The sequence below is a fragment of the Microcebus murinus genome, chromosome 4 (genome assembly GCF_040939455.1).
Source record: "Microcebus murinus isolate Inina chromosome 4, M.murinus_Inina_mat1.0, whole genome shotgun sequence".
NCBI lineage: Eukaryota > Metazoa > Chordata > Mammalia > Primates > Cheirogaleidae > Microcebus > Microcebus murinus.
The window spans coordinates 97,805,490-97,827,873 of NC_134107.1; the positions used below are offsets into that span (position 1 = coordinate 97,805,490).

General features: G+C 37.4%; 1 protein-coding gene across 1 annotated transcript in view; it reads left to right on the forward strand.

Annotated features, from left to right (window-relative positions):
- Window positions 1-22,384, forward strand: part of CBL (Cbl proto-oncogene) — a 97,096-nt gene that overhangs the window by 51,963 nt on the left and 22,749 nt on the right. Inside the window, exons 3-9 of the mRNA XM_076002584.1 lie at window positions 7,877-8,023; window positions 10,650-10,806; window positions 11,593-11,714; window positions 12,050-12,187; window positions 14,529-14,616; window positions 14,955-15,086; window positions 15,298-15,501. Coding sequence (XP_075858699.1) covers window positions 7,877-8,023; window positions 10,650-10,806; window positions 11,593-11,714; window positions 12,050-12,187; window positions 14,529-14,616; window positions 14,955-15,086; window positions 15,298-15,501 — 988 coding nt within the window. The remainder of the gene's footprint in view (window positions 1-7,876; window positions 8,024-10,649; window positions 10,807-11,592; window positions 11,715-12,049; window positions 12,188-14,528; window positions 14,617-14,954; window positions 15,087-15,297; window positions 15,502-22,384) is intronic.

A 22,384-nucleotide genomic window follows, 5' to 3' on the forward strand; every position in this document is an offset into this window, starting at 1 on the left:
GCTTAATATATGTTTAGTAAAAAGGTCATTAATATTTTTTAGATATATTGGCTGAAAACTCCTTTTGTAGGAGATGGTTTTCATTTTGCTTTTTTCGTTTTTTTAACAAGTAGATAAGAGTTGAACAGAGTACTTCATTGACTTCCTGTGAAGCTTTGTGGGAAGAAGTTCCGTTGTATCTATTTTTAAAGCTGATGACTATGAACAGAGGATGCTGCTATTGAGTTATAAATGCTGTCTCAGTATGTTGTCACTCAGCATTCTTTGGATGATACTAGTATTTGTATATAAGGGTTTTGGAGTTTACAGAATAGGAAAAGCAGCCATTATCATTGAAATGGTACCAGTAAATGAAATACTTAGAAGTAGTGATCACTTTACCTTTCAGCAGTATAATTAATTTATTATCATCTGTATGGGTCTTAAGCCCACACCATCACTGAATGGCTAAGAGTTGTAACCTTATTTCGGGAATATTTTACAACTTCAAAATGATATTTTGTAATGTTTTGTAGCTTGTTTGTTAATCGTTATATTAAAAGTTTTAAATGATTTTGAAATTTTCCCATCAGGAAAGATAGGATCATTTGATCCACAGGTACTGTTAAAATAGATTTAAGTCTAAATTATTGGGGATTTTCCTTAATTTTTTATCATGAAATTTTTCAGTCATACAGAAAAGTTGAAAGAATTTTATAACCACCATATACTGACCTACAAATAACTAAATTAGTGTTTTTAAAAGAAGTGTTCTGTTTTCTTCTTGTCTTTTTTTTTTTTTTTTTTGAGACAGAGTCTCACTTTGTTGCCCAGGCTAGAGTGAGTGCCATGGCATAGGCCTAGCTCACAGCTACCTCAAACTCCTGGGCTCAAGCAATCCTGCTGCCTCAGCCTCCCAAGTAGCTGGGACTACAGGCATGCGCCACCATGCCCGGCTAATTTTTTTCTATATATATTAGCTGGCCAATTAATTTCTTTCTATTTATAGTAGAGACGGGTCTCGCTCTTGTTCAGGCTGGTTTCGGACTCCTGAGCTCAAACGATCCACCCACCTCGGCCTCCCAGAGAGCTAGGATTACAGGCGTGAGCCACCGCGCCCGGCCTTCTTGTCTTTAAAAATCATAGAAACTTCTTTGAATCTTTGAACCATTTTCAGGAAACTATTTCGAGATGTATTTTGTTGTTTCTGTGTCATTTATTCAGAAATTGTAAAATTCTTTGAGTAAAATAATTCATACCTCCTGAGATTTACCCTATTGTAGACTAGATAATATTAGATTAACTTTTCAGACCCTCTTTAGGATTTATACAATTAACTGTTCATTTAAATTCCATAAGATATAACTTCATCTAAATTTCATGCAGACAGAAAGCATACTTTTAAAAATTATTTCTGGATATAATCTAGTCCTTGGTCACATAATGATAAGCTTCTTTTTTCTCATGTCTTTCCTCTTCAATTCTCTTATGAAATTAAGCAGCTGAAGTTTAAGTTTTTTCCCCAGTTTGAATCAGTGGTATAGTATAAATGTATATATTTTTATAGGTGGAAAGAGATCTTTGAGAGTAATTGGTTCCAGCTTCCTCATACCACATCTGACATAGTGGAGGCCCAAAGAGGTTAAATAAATGTCTAAGGACACAATAAGTTAATGGTAGATAAGAAAATACATTTTAGATCTCTAGTCTTGGATATTATCATAAATATTTTTTCAGGCACTTCTTTGTAGAAAGAATAAATAGATTGTGCTTATTAATTGGAAATTTATCTCTATAAAAAATGGAATGTTGACAAAATGTAACTCCAAGCAAGAATGTCTTTATGACTACATTAGACTCATGTTTTGTAAGTCATTATTTTTTCCTGGAGGACCTCAATCTCTTAATATTCATTTCTCAACATTCTTTTTCTTGAAACTGTTACAGCACCTCTGAGTGATGGGGCATTCTCATTAAAATGAACAAGGATGATGGTACTCTCAGTAATTGTCTTAAACATTAATAAATGCATTTTTATTTCTTTATTTTTTAGAGACAGGGTCTCGTCGCTCTGTCACCCAGGCAGGAGTACAGTGGTGTGATCATAGCTCGATGCAGCCTCAAACTCGCGGCCTCCAGTGATCCTCCTGCCTCAGCTTCTCAAGTTGCTGGGATTGCAGGTTTCACACCACCATGCCCAGCTAATTTTTAAAATTTTTTGTGGAGATGGGGGTCTTGCTATTTTGCACAGGCTGGTCTCGGAGCTCCTCAAACTCCTGGCCTCAAGCAATCCTCCCACAGTGGCCTTCTAGAGTAGTGGGATGACAGGCATGAGCCATCATGCCTGTCCTAATAAATGTATTTTTAATAGGGTTAATTTATCTCCTCATACTATATTCTTTTTTTCTATTTCTTTCTCTGTGAATCACTTTTAGTTACAATACAATTTTTTCAGTATTCTATGTAGTAGTAAGTGCATTGGTCAGAATTATTTGAAGGATTTTTCTGTTTATCTCACTATTCATATAAAGGCCACTTTTCAACTTCTGTCTTGTTTGAAATGGTGATTGTGGTTCCTTTCAAGTTGTATTTAGAAGCTAAAACAGTAGCTATAATTGCTTTTTTAATTTACTTGTATATTGGTGACATATAAATCTTAGTTCCTTATCAGGTGAAATTATGCACAGAAAAATACATAACATTACTTTAGGCCTGAGGTATGAGAGAGTACATTGGCTTTTTAGAGCAGGATCTAAGGTAGGGGGAAAAGAACAGACAGCAATCTTGAATTTCAAAAGAAAAAAGAATTGACACTGCATACAGAGTCAGCATTTGGTTATGGAAAAGTTGTGGGAGGTGAAAGAAGAGAACAATGGAATCTTTAAGGTAGACTTTGCTGTTACTTAGATGTAGATGATTAGAGTTAAAGGTAGTACAAGATAGATGACCTCCTTCCTCAGACTCTGCATTAAAGCAAAAACTACTTGCTACTATTGGAACTTAAGAAAGAAAAGCTCTGTCTCCAGGGCATTTTAAAAAATTGAACAATTGTGTTTCTTTGTAGGTCTTTGGAGAATTGTTAGAACACATTGTATGAATTGAAGTAACTGCTGACAGAATTTTGAAAAGTATTGCTTACCTTGTAATAAGCTCAAATATCCATCATGCCTCATTGTTCTGTTTACATGTTAAGACAGATTCCGCTGATTAAATTCTGCCCTATATACACTGTAGACACTGAGCCATAAGCCTAAGGCCTTAAAATGTTATTGAACAGAATTTCAGCTCAGATCAGTTACAAAATGCTCTGAGGCGCGGCTTTTATAGATTGATGATTTCCTTTTACGAAGTATGCTGCTTATGCTGCACGTCTCTGGTGGTTTTAAGAAATGTAAGCTGGCTTTTTGGGAGGATGCATCCTTGAGTAGGAAAATGTCTTAAATTGATTTTCCGTAACTATTTCAGTCGGCACTTAGAATTGCTCTTAGGTACCTAGTGCCATTACACTCTTATGGTCAATAACACTCCCTTTTTTTTGTGGCTTACTTAACAAAATAAAAAAGCTTTCTGTCCATTATTATTTTATCTATATTATGTATATTTTATCTCTGATCCAGCAGAATGCCAGATACCCGGTAGATTTTCAGTGGATGATTATTTGAACAGCGAAAGATAAGGACATAACCCAGTCAGTCCAAGACTCACTCCTTGTCTTCACTTCAGACTCAGCTTAAAATGCAACATTCAGAGAGGCCTCTAAGACCACCCTCCCTAAATAGCAGCCCTACATGGCTCTCTTCTCAAACTCTGCTTTATTCTTCAAAGCACTTTTCTCTCACCGTCTGAGACTCTCTCATGGGAATGCAAATGCCATAAAAGCAGAAATTTTATTCTGTTCATTTTTGTATTCATTCCCAGAGCCTAGCACATAGTAGGCACTCAGATTTTTCTGAAGGTATACTGAAGGTTAGAAGTTTGTACCAGGCCTGGGTGTGGTGGCTCACACCTGTAATCCTAGCACTCTGGAAGGCTGAGGTTGGGAGGATCGCTCAAGATTAGGAGTTGTAAACCAGCCTGAGCAAGAGCGAGACCCCTATCTCTACTAAAAATAGAAAGAAATTAATTAGCCCAACTAAAAATATATAGAAAAAATTAGCCGGGCATGGTGATGTGTTCCTGTAGTCCCAGCTACTCGGGAAGCTGAGGCAGTAGGATCGCTTGAGCCCAGGAGTCTGAGGTTGCTGTGAGCTAAACTGACACCACGGCACTGTAGCCGGGCAACAGAGTGAGACTCTGTGCCAAAAAAAAAAAAAAAAAAAGAAGAAGAAGTTTATGCCAGATGCCTGGAGAGATACAAATAAAAATCAAAGATGGATTCAGACCTTGTGTACACAAATAATGATAGCACAAGATTGGTTCTGATAATATAAGAGAACTGCAAAAAAAATACTGGGGTAGTTGATAGTTTCATTACATCTAGCCAGCTTCTTAAGAAATGACATTTAAGCTGAGTCTTATTTCAGACTAGGGAAACAGATAGGCAGAGGCTGAGAGGTGGGAAAGTGAAGAAGGGTGGTAAGGTGTACAAGAAAAGGTGAAGTACTCAGTTTGGCTAGAACATACTAGAGGAACCAAGAAACTAGTTAGAAAAGTAGGTTATATCCAGGTCAGTGGAAAGTGTTACAATCCCAAATGAGTTTGGATTTTATCCCATTGCTCTGTGAAAATTGATTATTTGTTCCCATTCTTAAAAGGCAGTTAGGCCGGGAGCAGTGGCTCACGCCTGTAATCCTAGCACTCTGGGAGGCCAAGGCTGGCAGATCGTTTGAGCTCAAGAGTTCAAGACCAGCCTGAGCAAGAGCTGAGACCCTGTCTCTACCAAAAATAGAAAAAATTAGCCGGGCATAGTGGCACATGTGTGTAGTCCCAGCTACTCAGGAGGCTGAGGCAGAAGGATCACTTGAGGCCAGGAGTTTGAGGTTGCTGTGAGCCAGGCTGACACCATGGCACTCTAGCTGGGGCAACAAAGTGAGACTCTTGTCTCAAAAAAAAAAAAAAAAAGGACAGTTAAATGTGGCAAGATTGGACCTACATAGGAAGAAAGATTGAAGACTGGAATTTAAATTTTAGCAAGGAGTTTAAGTTAGAAAAATAACATAAATCAAAGGTAGGATTGACAGCAAATTGTTAGCAGATTAACAAATGAACCAGGTATGGAGAACAAGGGAAATGAAACAAGCCAAGATGACTCTTTAGGTTTTGAATTTGTGGCAAGTAAGACAGTGTGGTCATTAATAAGGAACAGGAAGAAAGAGCAGATTTGAGTAAAAATTAGTTTAATTCTGAACATGTTGCTTTGAGGTGCTAGCCTTCAAGTGGAGAAACGTGGTAGGCATTTGGAAAGCTACCAAGGCCTAAGATGGGAATTATTTGCAGAGTAGTTTTTGAAGCCCTAAGATTGCAAAGGGAGCGAGTACATGGAGAAAGAAAAGAAAATAGCAGAGAGCAAACTCTTAGAAGATATCTCTTAAGAGGATGGGGAAAAAAGCCAAAGAAGGAACAAAAGCAAGTAGGAGAACCAAGAGAGGACAACACTGGTAAAACCAAGGAAAGATACTTTGAGGAAGAAGTAAAATTCAAACCTGTTTTCTTCAAAAAGAGCTCTGATGTAACCTCAGGAGTTTGATATATATATATATTTTATCATCTCATGCATTATTCTGCTATATTGTTTAGCATGGTTACACATAGTAGGTTCTAAATAATTTAGCATACATTAAGGCAATAATAGGCTCTCCCTTTAAGTATTAACCTTTGGCAGAATGTTATATAGATGTCTGAGGTTCAAGCCCCTGATTGTGCAGTCTAGTGTTCTCCTGAAGACTTGAAAGTAAATTCAGGCTCGTGCGGTGGCTCAGGCCTATAATCCTAGCACTCTGGGAGGCCGAGGAAGGAGGATTGCTTGAGCTCAGGAGTTCGAGACCAGCCTGAACAAGAGCGAAACCCCCTCTCTACTATAAGATAGAAAGAAATTAGCCAAACAACTAAAAATAGAAAAAATTAGCTGGGCACGGTGGCAGGTGCCTGTAGTCCCAGCTACCCAGGAGGCTGAGGTAGGAGGATCTCTTGAGCCCAGGAGTTTGAGGTTGCTGTGAGATAGGCAGATCCCACAGCACTCTAGCTCAGGCAAGAGAGTGAGACTCTGTCTCAAAAAAAAGAAGAAGAAGAAAGCAAATTCTGTGGGATTAATTTGTACTTTGCAGGTTTTCTGTCAAGTTATCTGTTTCATATTTCATTTGTGATATATTCTCGATCTTGTCTGTTGTTTTTTCCTCTTTGGTAAATATTAGAAGTCCTAACCAGCAATAATTGAAGGATCTCAAAGAAAAACAGTTAATAGGGTTTAGAGATTGCTTAAGTTGAATGTATTTTTATCTTACATTTGAGCTATTTGGCATATTAATTATTTTAAACTGTCTTCAAAAGATATTAATTTTTATTACTTTTGTAGGTGCCTTTAGAAACCAAACAGGAAACTAGAAAGACAATAGCTTGCTATAAGTAAAAGAAGACAAATACCAAATAACTGAAACTGATGTGTTAAAAAGCTAATTAGAAAGATTTTAGCAGCATTTTGCAAGAGTCAGGGCTAGGGAAACGTGATTAATTTGATGCTATATAGCATAAAAAAAGAAAAATCTATCTTTATTACAGAGGCTTTTCAATTAAGGAGAATAATTAACAATTGATAATGGTTTGACTTGAAATTTTATTATCCATTTGTATGACGGTAGACTTCTGAATACATAAATACAAATTATTGGGGCAAGGGAACATAGGCAAGTATAATCTGTAGCTGGTTTAGTATATAACCGTATCTAAAGGGTGTATATCCTATTTTGTGTGACAACAGCATTAAAGATAAAGATAATCTTATCAAAGTACATACTGAAAAGTAGAGACATCATCTGGTATATTAAATTGATACTGTGTGGCATCTTTATAATCAACATCCATTAAACAGATTGTTAGAACTGAGTTAACTAATTGTTGAAAACCGGTAGTAGCATATATACTTACAGAAAGTTTTATGTGGTTTGGATGTTCCATTTTATTTTTGGTAAAGGAAGGGGAATTGCTTGGATAAAATTTACCTCTTTGAGGTCTGATTTAGTGAAAACATTTGTTAGGTCTGGATAGTTAAATAGCTATTTTTATTGGGAATTTTAATTTATCTTTAATTTGGATAAATCATATGATAAGTATATCTTTTTAAAAATCCAAAATAGCTTATACAAAACTGGAAATACTGTATTAATATTTTACTTATATTTTCTTTCTTTTGTGGTTGAATGGTCATAGCAGTGTACAAGTTCTAATGCTTATTTATTTATTGAATTCTCTAATCTGTCAATCCTAAAAAGGTAGATTTGGTCATGTTAGTTATGCTTAGATTTATTGGGCCTTATTAATTTAAGATTAAAAGTTTTAAATACATGACTGTAAACAATTTTTTCTTATTTACTATATAACATCTATTCAAACGGAAGAGATAAGAGTCGACCTGGTGAATGTAGCAGTATTTCTTCCATTACATTTGCATCTTTCATATGCTGTTAGAGCAAAACAGTTTCTGAAGATTTTCTTTGAACAAAGAATAACAACATCACAGAGTATGTAATATTGTCAACAGCACATTCCTTTCTCTCTTTGTCCCCAGTTCTACAAAATATATACATATCTTTGAATAATACTGACCAGAAAGTATATTTGAAGAGGTTCTTTCCAAAATGTATTTTAATGTTCATATTAGACATCGTGTATGGTGAATTTGGTGCATTTAAAATAAAAATACATTTATATGTTTTTAATTGTTGCCACCTCTGATCATTTGTAGGCGAAACCTAACCAAGCTGTCCCTGATCTTCAGCCACATGCTGGCAGAACTAAAAGGAATCTTTCCAAGTGGACTCTTTCAAGGAGACACGTTTCGGATTACTAAAGCAGATGCTGCGGAATTTTGGAGAAAAGCTTTTGGGGAAAAGTAAGTCTCAAAATAATGAATTTGAACTACGAAAAACTAAAGCTTATGTTGTGAGCTTTTTTTTTGTTTAGTTATTAATGAAATATAACATGGGAAAACTTTGAGAAAAATAATGAATATATATTGTACATATTTTCTAGCTTTGGTAAAGTTAACATTTTTCGCCCTACTCATTTTTTTTTAAAGAAATAAAGCTTTGCAGATTCCATTGAAACTCATACTCTTTGATTGAATACTCTTTCCTTTCTCTCTCTATCCATTCTCCTGTTAATGGACATTTACATTTCATGAACATTTACATTGCTGTCACGAACAGTACTACTGTGAATAGTATCTCAGTTGTCTTCATATGCAAGAATTTCTCCTTAGTTACATACCTAAGAGTGGAATTGTTGAAGGATTTTACATCTTTTGCTTTGCTATAAGTATTGCTTAATTGTTTTCCAAAATGGTTGTACCAGATTATATTCCTATAAGTAGGTTCCAAGAGTATCAGTAGCTCCATGATTTTGCCAGTACTGCTGATGTGAATTGGCATCATTTTGCTTTATATTCTCTGATAACGAGGGAAGCTGAACATCTTTTCACATTTATGACCAGTCAAGATTCTTATTCTGACTTACCTGTCTATTCCTATGCCCGACTTACCCATTTCCCCAGTGATTTGTTTGTCCTTTTCTTATTGTAGGATACTAATTCTTTGTTTGTTACTTACATTACAAATATTTTCTCCCAGTCTGTGGCTTGTCTTTCCATTTTGTAACATTATCTTTTATATATAATATAGGCAGATTTATGAGGCAGGCTTATGTTTTTAAGCATAAACATAAATGTTCTTTCATATCCTCTGGAATTTTGGATCAAAGAACTGAAAAGGTTTTTTTCAGTCAAATATAAAACTTTTCAGTTGAATATACAAATTCTAATGTAAGTCTAACTTTAAAGGCCTTTATTTTTTATATCATGTTTTGTACATAAAATAAAGACTACATAGCAATTTTTTTTTTCTTTTTTTTTTTTTTTTTTTTGAGACAGAGTCTCGCTTTGTTGTCCAGGCTAGAGTGAGTGCCGTGGCGTCAGCCTAGCTCACAGCAACCTCAAACTCCTGGGCTCAAGCGATCCTCCTGCCTCAGCCTCCCGAGTAGCTGGGACTACAGGCATGCGCCACCATGCCCGGCTAATTTTTGTATATATATCAGTTGGCCAATTAATTTCTTTCTATTTATAGTAGAGACGGGGTCTCGCTCTTGCTCAGGCTGGTTTTGAACTCCTGACCTTGAGCAATCCGCCCGCCTCGGCCTCCCAAGAGCTAGGATTACAGGCGTGAGCCACAGCGCCCGGCCTTACATAGCAATTTTTAAAAACCTAATTGAAGAGGATGACAGTAAGTTTAACTTTATACCTTTAACTTAACTACATTAGAAAAAACTTTAAGACATCACTTAATCTCTTATTTTTCAGGCAGGTGAATACATAATCTTTCCAAAGGCAAAGAGATTATTTATTTTAAAGACCCTGAGAAACAGAAATTCCATAATACTTCTTGCTGGCCTAATCTGGGGTTTAAAGACTCCTACTTTAAATAATTTCATCTTCATCTCTATCAGAACTCTGTTCTTCCTGTACCTTAATCCTATTTCCTCTTATCTACCTTGATAGCATAGGTTCCTCAAAGAACACAGAATATTTTTCAAGCTTTAAAAAAGTTAGCTTTGCCAGGTATGGTTGCACATAGCTGGAGTCCCAGCTACTTGGTATGCTGAGGTAGGGGAATCTCTTGAGTCCAGGGATTTGAGGTTGCAGTGAGCTGTGATCATACCTGTGAACTAAACTGCACCCTGGACAACATAGAGAGACCGCCATCTTAAAAAAACCTAGTTTACATACAAGCTTTTAGATAGTAAAAGTCTGGCCACAGGTTACATTTATTATATAAAAAGGATTATCTCATCTCCCTTTTCCATGCTTCTCTAAAAGAATAAATGTCTGAAGAAAGATTAGAAAGAGGATAATTTGTGACATTTGCCGAAGAATAGTGGGGAAAGACTTCTATGTTAGTAATTTACTCATTAGAATGTTAAGAAATAGGCCGGGCGCTGTGGCTCACGCCTGTAATCCTAGCTCTTGGGAGGCCGAGGCGGGCGGATTGCTCAAGGTCAGGAGTTCGAAACCAGCCTGAGCAAGAGCGAGACCCCGTCTCTACTATAAATAGAAAGAAATTAATTGGCCAACTGATATATATATATATAAAAAATTAGCCAGGCATGGTGGCGCATGCCTGTAGTCCCAGCTACTCGGGAGGCTGAGGCAGAAGGATCGCTCGAGCCCAGGAGTTTGAGGTTGCTGTGAGCTAGGCTGACGCCACGGCACTCACTCTAGCCTGGACAACAAAGCGAGACTCTGTCTCAAAAAAAAAAAAAAAAAAAAAAAAAAAAAAAAAAAAAGAAATATATCCCTTACTCTTTTCTTTATATTCTCAACCAAAATATAGCTCAGCCCTTCTGTAAGTGACTTGAAATTCATATTGAGAGCTTAATGTGGCTCTCTTCCTTTTCCTTGGTTATAGCAATGCCTAGAATTATCTCTCTTTATCTCACTTTGTGCCTTCTCTCCACCCCCACCTCAGGACAATTGTCCCTTGGAAGAGCTTTCGACAGGCCCTACATGAAGTACATCCCATCAGTTCTGGGCTAGAGGCCATGGCCCTGAAATCCACTATTGATTTGACCTGCAATGATTATATTTCTGTTTTCGAATTTGACATCTTTACACGACTATTTCAGGTAGGATACTTAAAAAGTTGACTAAACTGGTTACTGCTACGTTTCTAAAGAGAAAAGCTTTTATTTAAAAAAATACTTGGGGTTTTGTGTATTATAAAAATATTTCAATTCATTTTAGAAACTATAAGCAAAAAAAGATTAAAACTACCCTATATTATATATATATATGAAAAATAACTCTACAACCTGCTTTCTTCTCCTCCTTTCTTTGTAATTGAGTATTCTTATTTTGCATCATTTTAATGTTTGTAGACTGGCCAAAAAATTGATATACTATATTGTATCAGTTTTCTGGTATTGGACATTTGTGTATGTTTCCTACTTTTTTTCTCCTATTGTATGGAAATTCTTCACTGTTAATATTGTGATGTATTGTTGCTTCAAAAAGAAACTATTTTTCTTTCTCTAAAAATAATGCTTCCTCCAATGTGTTGTATGCCAACTTGAATAAACATTTGTTTGGAACTTACTAGCTGCACATGTAGGCCCTGTCCTATTTTTCTTGTTCATTGTTCTGCCTCACTATTGTTAGAGCTGCTTTACAATTTCTATAATTTCATTTTATATAGTTAATTTTCTCCCTGTAAGTATATATTCTTTTCTTCTTAGATTTTTTAAGTTTTTATTTTCCAAACATGACTGTCTTCCCTCGGAGTGACAATATAATTAAGAATTTGTGACAATGAATTGAGAGTTGGAGTTGTTTTTTCTTTGGTTCTTCATTTCTCTGAGGCTGGTTTTATGTCTTGAGCTGAATAGTCTGTGATTAATCTCTTGTTTCTTTAGCCCTGGTCCTCTTTGCTCAGGAATTGGAACAGCCTTGCTGTAACTCATCCTGGTTACATGGCTTTTCTGACGTATGATGAAGTGAAAGCTCGGCTCCAGAAATTCATACACAAACCTGGCAGGTCAGTGCCATGAAGCAAAGAGGTTTCTTCTCCTGAATTTTATTCTCTTGTGACTTCTGCTGCTATAGAAGAAACATGATCTCTTATTAGTTCCCCAGTGGCCAGAATTCTGCAATAGGATTGGTGTCTGTTTATCAGAGGAATTGACTTATTCAGACCTTATGATTTGATAAATGCTTTTAAGAGACTTAAGATTGGGTTTATGTGTCTTTTGTTCCTGGTCTGGAATCATTGAAGAGGTTATTCTTGATGGTCCTTTTGATTTTTGTCTCTGTCTTGCCTTCCACCCTGATACCAACATATTTCTTAAACCGTCTGTTTGTCTCTGTTCATAGTTACATCTTCCGCCTGAGCTGTACTCGTCTGGGTCAGTGGGCTATTGGGTACGTTACTGCCGATGGAAACATTCTTCAGACAATCCCTCACAATAAACCTCTCTTTCAAGCACTGATTGATGGCTTCAGGGAAGGCTTGTGAGTATCTACTCCTTACCATTTGCTAGAGTCTTGGAACTCAGGGGCTGTAAAACTTCATCATTAATGATTTTATTCCAGGTTTCTTCTACAGATTAAGATTCAGGTAGCATATTAACAGGTTATATTAATTTGACCTTCAGGTCCTGTAGGACTTTTGTTTTTATCTGATAGGAATTCTGTGAATGAACTCCCTTTTCTCTACTACTTCAGTAGAGAAAATGAGTAAACTTTATCTTTTTCCTTTTCCAAATATTAACTCACTTTCAAGTCTTTATTAGATTTTAAAACATAGCAATTGGCAGGAAATTTGACCAGTTATTTAACTAGCCAACACTAGAGTGATAAGATGTTTCTAGTGACAGTAGGTCTCTGTGGCCTTCATCCTTTCATCCTCACTTCATTTTTTTTTTTTTTTTTTTTTTGAGACAGAGTCTCACTTTGTTGTCCAGGCTAGAATGAGTGCCATGGCGTCAGCCTAGCTCACAGCAACCTCAATCTCCTGGGCTTGAGTGATCCTTCTGCCTCAGCCTCCCGAGTAGCTGGGACTACAGGCATGCGCCACCATGCCTGGCTAATTTTTTTATATATATATCAGTTGGCCAATTAATTTCTTTCTATTTATAGTAGAGACGGGGTCTCGCTCTTGCTCAGGCTGGTTTTGAACTCCTGACCTTGAGCAATCCGCCCGCCTTGGCCTTCCAAGAGCTAGGATTACAGGCGTGAGCCACCGCGCCCGGCCTCTCACTTCATTTTTGTTCAGTAGCTATTTCTTCAAGCTATGGACTTTTGTAACCTATGCTAATATTTATAATTAATTCCTTATTTATTCCAGAATTGCTATTCCTTTGGGGATTCAAATTGATTATCAGTTGGTAAGCACTAAAACTACTAACAATTGACCAAGTAGCAGAAAACAGAAAACTAGCTTTTATTTTAAAGTGATTAGGAAAATCCAGCCGGGTACAGTGGCTCATGCTTATAATCCTAGCACTCTGGGAGGCCAAGGCAAGATAATTATTTGAGCTCAGGAGTTCCAGACCAGCCTGAGCAAGAGCAAGACCTCATCTCTACTAAAAAAATAGGAAGAAATTAACTAGACAACTAAAAATATATAGAAAAAAGAAAATTATCCAGGCATGGTGGCACATACCTGTAGTCCCAGCTACTCAGGAGGCTGAGGCAGTAGGATTGCATGAGCCCAGGAGTTTGAGGTTGCTGTGAGCTAGGCTGACGCCATGGCATTCTAGCCCAGGCAACAGAGTGAGGCTTTGTTTTGTTTTGTTTAAGTGATTAGGAAAATCCAGTTTTCATTATGCATAATCTTTCTTCTATAGTAGTGGCATTAGATCTGAAAGAGGTGCTGCCCCTAATGTCAGATCAGTCTGATGCTAGAACCTGGAGATCTCCCCGGTGGATGATCTCATTGGCTTAACTTATATCTTTTTTTTTTTTTTTTTTTGAGACAGAGTCTTGCTTTGTTGCTCAGGCTAGAGTGAGTGCCGTGGCATCAGCCTAGCTCACAGCAACCTCAAACTCCTGGGTTCAAGCAATCCTACTGTCTCAGCCTCTCGAGTGGCTGGGACTACAGGCATGCACCACCATGCCCAGCTAATTTTTTCTATGTATAATTTTAGTTAGTCAATCAGTTTCTTTCTATTTATAGTAGAGACGGGGTCATGCTCTTGCTCAAGCTGGTTTCGAAGTCCTGACCTCGAGCATTCCTCCCGCCTCAGCCTCTCAGAGTGCTAGGATTACAGGCATGAGCCACCACACCCGGCCTAACTTATATCTTATTGCATTACTTTTAAATTGGTGTCTCTCATTTTGTTAAACCCATAAACAAAGGTATCTCAGGTCTTTGGTAAAAAGCAAATGCAGTTTAAATAAAGACTTTATTTCTTTTGGGCATCCATTGATTAAAATAGGGATTGGCAAACTATGGCCCATGGGCCAGCTGTTTTGCTACAGTCAGTAAGCCAAAATAGTTTTTCCTAAGTGTTTTTAAAAAACAACAACCAGAGAAGAATATGTAACACAGACTTATGTGGCCTAAGAGTCTAAACTATTTACTGTCTGTTTCTTTATAGAAAAAGTTTGCTTACCCCTTGATTAAAAGATAGAGCCTGTGGCATTGTTCCCTAGAGAAGTGTTTGGAGAATATCTTCTTGGAACTGTTCTTTAATTGTTTATCTTTTTGAAATATTAGTAAGATTTATCTTTATACCTATGCAAATTGCTCTTTTAGAAAGGGGGAGCTCCTAGGTATTGTTTGCCTATATTAGCAAGCACTAATAAATTGGCTTCAATAAAACCCCAAGGTTGGTTACTGTTTTTATAGCTATTTGTTTCCTGATGGACGAAATCAGAATCCTGACCTAACAGGCTTATGTGAACCGACTCCCCAAGACCACATCAAAGTGACCCAGGTGAATTTTGTTTTACATTATAACTATATCACTGGAGCCAAGCTTTTGTATATACATTATAGAACTGACAGTATAATTGAGTTAAGCAATTAGAATAATTTTAAACCATTGGCTAGATTAGTGAATCTGTATAATTTTTTTTTAAACCATGGAGTTGAAAGTAGGGCCAGGACTAGATGCTTTCTGGTTTAATGGGAGAACACTGACCACTGTTGGGACATTTTTATACAAGCAAAATTTGTCTAGAAAGTAACTGTTTTCAATTTTCCTGTTGTTAGCATTTATGATCGCAGTCATTCATTCATTCAACAAATAGTCTCTTAATTTTTTAATCAAAGGAACAATACGAATTATACTGTGAGATGGGTTCCACGTTCCAGCTGTGTAAAATATGTGCTGAAAATGATAAGGATGTAAAGATTGAGCCCTGTGGACACCTCATGTGCACATCCTGTCTCACATCCTGGCAGGTATGGATCCAAACCATGCATTTTCTAAGCTATGTAATCACTCTGGAGAGTTGGCTATTATGTATCCTTTAAAGATATAAAGGGTGACCTGGTTTGTGGGGGAGGTTTAAACTTTTAATTTCTTTTTATCCGTAGGAAATTTATTTCCTAGTAGACAAATATTTTAAATACTTTTGGATGCATCTGTTACCATCTTTTGCTTCCTCTGCAGGAATCAGAAGGTCAAGGCTGTCCTTTCTGCCGATGTGAAATTAAAGGTACTGAGCCCATTGTGGTAGATCCATTTGACCCTAGAGGAAGTGGCAGCCTATTGAGGCAAGGAACAGAGGGAGCTCCTTCCCCAAATTATGATGATGATGATGATGAACGAGCCGATGATTCTCTCTTCATGATGAAGGAGCTGGCTGGTGCCAAGGTAAGGCTGCAATTTAGGAGCATGGCAAAATCCATTTTGAGTTGTGTCCTAAAGCCATACAATGCTTAATGACATCCAAACTATAAGGAGTAATAATAGCTGATATATATTGGGCATTTACTATATGGCAGATACTATGTTAAGCACTTATTTTAACTCATTTAATCTTTATAGCAACCCTATGAGTAGGTAATAGTATTATCTTTATTTAACAAATGAAGAAACCAAGGTACAGAGAGGTTAAGGAATTTGCTAAAGATCACACAGCTAGTAGGTTGAACCAGGATCTGTGGCCAGGCATTCCAACTTTAAGGCCCAAGTTCTCCTGTCTGTATCCTGGGACTCATATAGTTTGGTGGAGAATATGAGAAGGAAATAAAAGAATTGGACCTATTTTGTTAATGTGACTAGAATATGTTGTTCTTATCTTCTTTTCTAATGGAGTCTCGGCATTAGAAAGATAGACTAGGGGAAAAAGGAGGCATTTATTAATAACAAAATAAATGGCAACTGAAGTGATTCGAAGGTGTTAGAAAGTACCATGAAGAAACTAAACAAACTAGAAAGGCCCTAGGAAACACAGGAAAAATAAAGACAGTGAAAGGATGTGATCAAATTGTTACATCAGAGGATAGGGTAAGACAAGGGTTTCCTCACTAAATCTTAGAAGTAAGGCAATCCTTAAAGATTTTAGTAAATATAAGGCAAATGAATGGTTCTAATATGCTATAGATTCCTAGTTTAAAATGTTACAAATTCATTCATAGGATACTTTTTCTTGATATAAAAGGAGCTTTCTTGTATATTAGCACTTGACTACTTGGCACATGGTAGGTGCTCAATAAAAGGTCTTATCTCCTAAATGGTTGTGTCCTGTTTACCTTACATTCATGCTGTCATCATCATCTGTTCTCCCCTCTGTCAGGGTTATTAATCTGCAGTACAAATGTGACCACCTCGTTCCTTTGCCTTCCCCCACACTTTGATGACTTCTCATTACTTATTGAGTTAAATTCATTTCTCCTTCCAGGCACTTTGCCTATTACTCCTTTCCACTTTATATTTTGTGGTTCAGCAAGGCTACACTACTTAGAATTTCTCCCTGCTTTGTCATGATAGTTTCTGTCTAAATTTGCTCAGTCTTCATCCCTAGGAAACCTTCCCAAACTGCACTCTGCTTCCTCCACCCCCAGTTCATACATGTTTCCACTCCCATGATCTAGGCCTGGCCAGATGCTTTTGGGACCCTGTGAAGGTATCTGCCATAGAACCTTGTAAATGTTTCATTAAAAGTGTTTCTTGTCATGAGTTCCTAGAAGATGAGCCATATCTTATTTGTTACTAGCTACTCAAACAAAGTTGAGCATGTAGTAATTACTTTTAGTGTTTGACTGGAATTGAAACTACTTTAAAGTAGAATTTGATAAATTTATCAATGCTGGATAAATAATCAGTAGTTGAAATCTAGACTATTTGAATGGTATGTTCTTGGTGTTTTGGAGTTGACAATACTTAGTCTTGGCCCCTCAATAACAGGTTATTTGGCAGCATCCTAAGAGATTTCACGTAACCCCTAAAGCATTTTTATATTCTTATGTAGATTGCTAACTGTTCATTCCTTAAGAGTTTACTGGTAATTACTGGAATATTAGAGAAGCTGAATAATAAGACAACGAAGTGATCATTCATGTATATGTTAATTTGAAATATTTTTCTTCATGGAATTATATAGATAGGTGGGGCTCATTGTGGAGAAACAGGCCCTCATGTTCACTGTTGTGGTGGCTGCAAGCTAGTTCCATTGTTTTGGAGAATAATTTGACATCTGTCAAAATGTATAATGTTTAGTTTGAACTAGGAAATCCATTTCTAGAAATTTATCCTAAAAAAATAAACTTGCACAAAGACGTAGATATAGTTATTCTTACATTATTTGCAGTAGTGAAAAATGAGAAACAACCAACATGTTCATGGATGTGGGTTCATGGATTCTGCCTACCACAATCCATATAATGTGTTACCACAATACGCCCATGTGTCATTGCTGCCAAACAAGTTACCACAAAATTAGCAGCTTAAAACAATACATATTTATTATTTTGCAGTTCTTTTAGTCCAGAAGTCCAACACATGTCTCAGCAAGGTAAAATCAAGGTGTTAGCAGGTTTGTATTCCTTTCTGAAGGCTCTAGGGGAAAATGTTTCTTTGCTTTTTTGGGCTTGGCAGGATTTAGCCCTTTGCAGTTGTAGGATTAAGATCCCATGTCCCTTATAGGTTTCCAGCGGATGACATTCCCAGCTTCTGGGGGCCAGCTGCATTCTTTGGCTCCTGGACTCCTTTCCTCCTTTTTCAGTCTTTCCGCTTTGAGATTCTCATCTTTTAAAGACTCAAATGATTAGATTGGACCCACCTAGATAATCCAGAATAATTCCCCCATCTCAAGATTCATATCTTTAATCACATCAGCAAAGTTCCTTTTGCCAAGTAAGGTTACATATTCACAGGTTCTGAGAATTAGGTCACGGACACCTTTGGAAGACCATTATTCTACCTACCACAATCCATATGATGGAATGAATGCTCTGCAGAATGAGTTTAATTTACATATACTTAAGTGGAAAGTTGTTTAATCTGTATTAAGTTTGAAAAAGCAGCTAGGCATAATATGTAGTATAATCTCATTTCTATAAAAAATTTTGCTTATAAAAATTTTTTTTAACATTCATAGGTAGAAAAATTAGATGACTGCACACCAAATTCCTCAAATATTATTTCTGGGGATAAAAGTTCAGAGGACTTTAATTTTGTGGAATATTTGAACTTTTACAATTAACGCATGTTACTTTTGCAGGGTGTTTATTGTGCTAGATAAGTAGCTCAATGTTGAGTGCTATATGGGATAAGAAGTCTGGGACAAGGCTCTCAAGGAGCTAGTAGTTTTATCAGGAAGAGGATATATGTGCAGACGAAACACTGTTCAGTATAAAGCGGTGAGCATTGTTTAAATTGTTGAGTACACAGTCAAGTGGTATAGAAGTTTAGAAGAAAGAAGAACAGGAACACTTTTCCCCTTAGCTGTGTAGAAATTCAAATAGAGAAGGAAAAACAGCTTCATGTATTGTATTGTCATTTGGCTATTCTATAATTTATTAGTCTCTTAATGGACATTCTTAGTGTTTCCAGGCTTACACACATATTGGCATACTTTTGCAAGTCTGTCTGTAAGGTAAATTTCTAGGAGTAGAATTGCTAGCGCATGAAAGAATGTGCATTTAAACTCTATGATAGAGGAGAAGGGATATAATTAGTGGAGGGACACATGGGAATTTCACAGAGACAGTGGTATTTTATGTTTTAGCTGGATGGTTAAGAATGTGGTTGTTTTATTATTTTTTATACCTTATAGTCCATTATTTACTTTGTATGAATAAAATGTTTATCTGAAAATATTTAACTTTTTTTTTTTTTAAACAGAGTCTTGCTCTGTCACCCAGGCTAGAGTGCCATGGAGTCAGCCTAGCTTGCAGCAACCTAAAACTCCTGGGCTCAAGCGATCTTCCTGCCTCAGTCTCCTGAGTAACTGGGACTACAGGCGAGCCCACCCTGCATGGCTAATTTGTTTCTATTTTTAGTAGAGATGGGGTCTCACTCTTCTTGGGTTGGTCTTGACTCCTGACCTCAAGTGATCCTCCTGCCTCTGCCTCCCAGAGTGCTAGGATTACAAGCATGAGCTACCACACCTGGCCATATTTAACTTTTTGATAAACATTAACATATGTCCCAAGTTTTTTGTCCTAAAATCACTCCTGAAGTTATGAAAATATTAGAGTGCCTATTTCTTTATATTGTGGTAGCTGTTGTTTATTATTTGTTTTATTGATTTTTTTTTTTTTTTTTTTTTTTTTGAGACAGAGTCTCACTCTGTTCTGGGTAAGTGCTGTGGCATCAGCCTAGCTCACAGCAACGTCAAACTCCTGGGCTCAAGCAATCCTCCTGCCTCAGCCTCCCTAGTAGCTGGGACTATAAGCACACACCACCATGCCCCGATAATTTTTTCTATTTTTAGTAGAAATGGGGTCTTGCTCTTGCCCAGACTGGTCTCCTGAGCTCAAGCTATCCTCCTACCTTGGCCTCCCAGAATGCTAGGATTACAGGTGTGAGCCACCATGCCCAGCCTTGATTTGTTTTTAATAGAGTGAATGTACTTTTAAAAAAATACAAGTGATAAATGGACATGGATTTTTTTTTTAAATTTAAAAGCATTTTTAAAAGGCTTACAAAAACATTGGTTCCCTGCCTCTGTGCCTTCCAGCTCTTCTCTATACTCTTGTTCAGATTTTCCTACCTCAGTGTTTCTAAACCATATGCTCGTACTGCTTTCTCTTGATTCTTGATGTGTTTACCGCAGTTGTTGTAGAAGAGGATTTAGATCTCTTATGATATCTCTCTCCTTCCTACTCCATATCCTCCCACTATAGTTAGTTGAATGTTTTTTGCTAAATCAGTGTTGAGCTTTTAAATGATTTTGCTCCCTAATGTACCAAGTAATTACTGTAATTACTTTTGTTTTCTTATATGACCTTCTGCTTTTCCTGAAGTAATTATTTTTATTTCCTTAGTTTACAATTAGTACCTGTCACAACCAAGTCATACTGTGCTCTCAAACAACCTCTCAGTATAATCTTCTATGAAATAAAATCTATTAATATACCATATTAATATAGTAACTAGCATATGGCATAATATGCCTAATATTTAGGAGTGGTCTATGTTCAACTCTTATCTGGACTGGTTATTCTCTGTGCTGTGTTCCCTGTCACCCTGCAGTCTCCCTCACTGTCCTCATGGGACTTCATTGCTGGTCCCCGTTGGAGTGGCTGTTTCTTGGCTCCTGTGTTTTCCTCTTTCTTGCTTTACTTCTTTGGGAAGAATATGTCTTCAAAAATAGCTTTCTGTGAAAAAATGAGAGGTAAACGTTTTTAGACCTTTGATCTCTTAAAATGCCTTTATTCAATCCTCACATTTGAGTTGACTAGTTATAGAATTCAGGGGTGAAAAATATTCAGCTCTAAAATAAAGCTTCACTGATGTCTAGCTTCTAGTGTATTTGTTACTCTTTGGTGACCTCTTTCCCTCTATTCCCAGAAGCTTTCAGGGTATTTTCTCTCTCTTTGATTTGCTGAAACATTTAAGAGTATTTTGGGTTGGTTGGTTATGGGCATATTTTCCTTCCTTGAACCAGGTACATCAGTGGTCCCCAACCTTTTTGGCCTCAGAGACTGGTTGTTACAGAAGACAGTTTTTCCATGGACCCAGTGGGGGATAGAGGGCAATATGCTTTCAGGATGATTCAAGTGCATTACATTTATTGTGCAGTCAAACCCCTCTGCTGACAATTTGCATTTGCAGCTGCTCCCCAGCGCTAGCATCACCGCCTCAGCTCCACCTCAGATCATCAGACATTGGATTCTCATAAGGAGCGCACAACTTAGATCCCTCGCATGCTCAGTATACAGTAGAGTTCATGCTCCTATGAGAATCCAGTGCCGCCGCTGAGCAGACAGGAAGTGGAGCTTATGTGAGCAATGGGGAGCAGCTGTAAAATACAGATGAAGCTTCACTCACTCACCTGCTGCTCACTTCCTGCTGTGCGGCCTGGTTCAGAACAGGCCACGGACTGGTACTGGTCTGCAGCCCGAGGGTTGGGGACCACGGGTACACAACGAATCCTTTCTATATGGCTATGTATGTCCCTCAGGTCTTGGAAATGTTCTTTTTCTTTAACCACTTCGGTACCAGCGTCGACTATAGTCGATAGCCACAGATGAACGCGCACAGCGACTTTAGCTGACAGTCATGATATGAAGGCACACAGCTGAAAGTTGACTTCAGCCGACAGCCGTGATATAACTTTTCTAATTTTTCATTTATCAAAATAAAATTGTGAACATTTAAAAATAACATAATAAAAACATATATGCATATGTTACCTATTGTGATTTACATTATAAGTAAAGCTGCCTATAAAGTAAAAACAAGCCTTCAGTGCTTTAAAGCTTTCCTCATCACACAAGAGCAAAACGGATTCGTTGTCAGTGCACAGCACAGACTATTGTGCGGACTATGAGTGCCGGCTGTGGGCAAGGTTTCGCGGCTGGTGAGCGCAGTACCGAAGTGGTTAATAGTTTCTTTTCCATATGTTGGGATAAAAGAACATTGTAGGGATCAGTTATGCTGTTGAGCCATTAATTGAAGAATATGATTAGCTGCCTTATAAAGATATAAAACTATTATGTATCCATCATCATAAAATTTAAAAAAAGAATGTGATTAGCTCAACCCTCTGCACTTAAGGAATGAGAGAGAGGGATGGTGGGCAGAGAGGGCCTTCCAGATCAGGGAAACGACTTGAACAAAGGCCGGGAGGTCGGGATGATCAGAGCAGATGCAGGAAACGCTGGGAGACGCAGCAGCAGTGCCTGTTAGGGAGTTGTGGCAAATACTACTGGTTACGGAGATCAGATTAGAAGGACCCAGGGAAGCCAGGAAGGAGAATGATTTTTGTGACACATGAAGTTGGGAGTTATTTAATAGTTACAGTTTTTGAGTTGGTGAGTGTTTAAGGATGGCTAAGGTGATAGTTGTAAGCAGAAGGATTTGGTGAGATAAACTGCAAGTTAGGAGGATCACTAGAAAGTTGTTTTAATAAATTCGGTTTGATGTTGGTGAGTAGAATGAAAAGGAAGGTATGGATATGAGATTCTTTTAGGGAAAATCATCAGGATATAGTGACTAGATAGACATTGATGATGAAGTGGGAGCGTGACTGGTAACTTCTGACTTTTGTAATTGAGATGTTTAGCTGCACATGCTGCGTTATCCC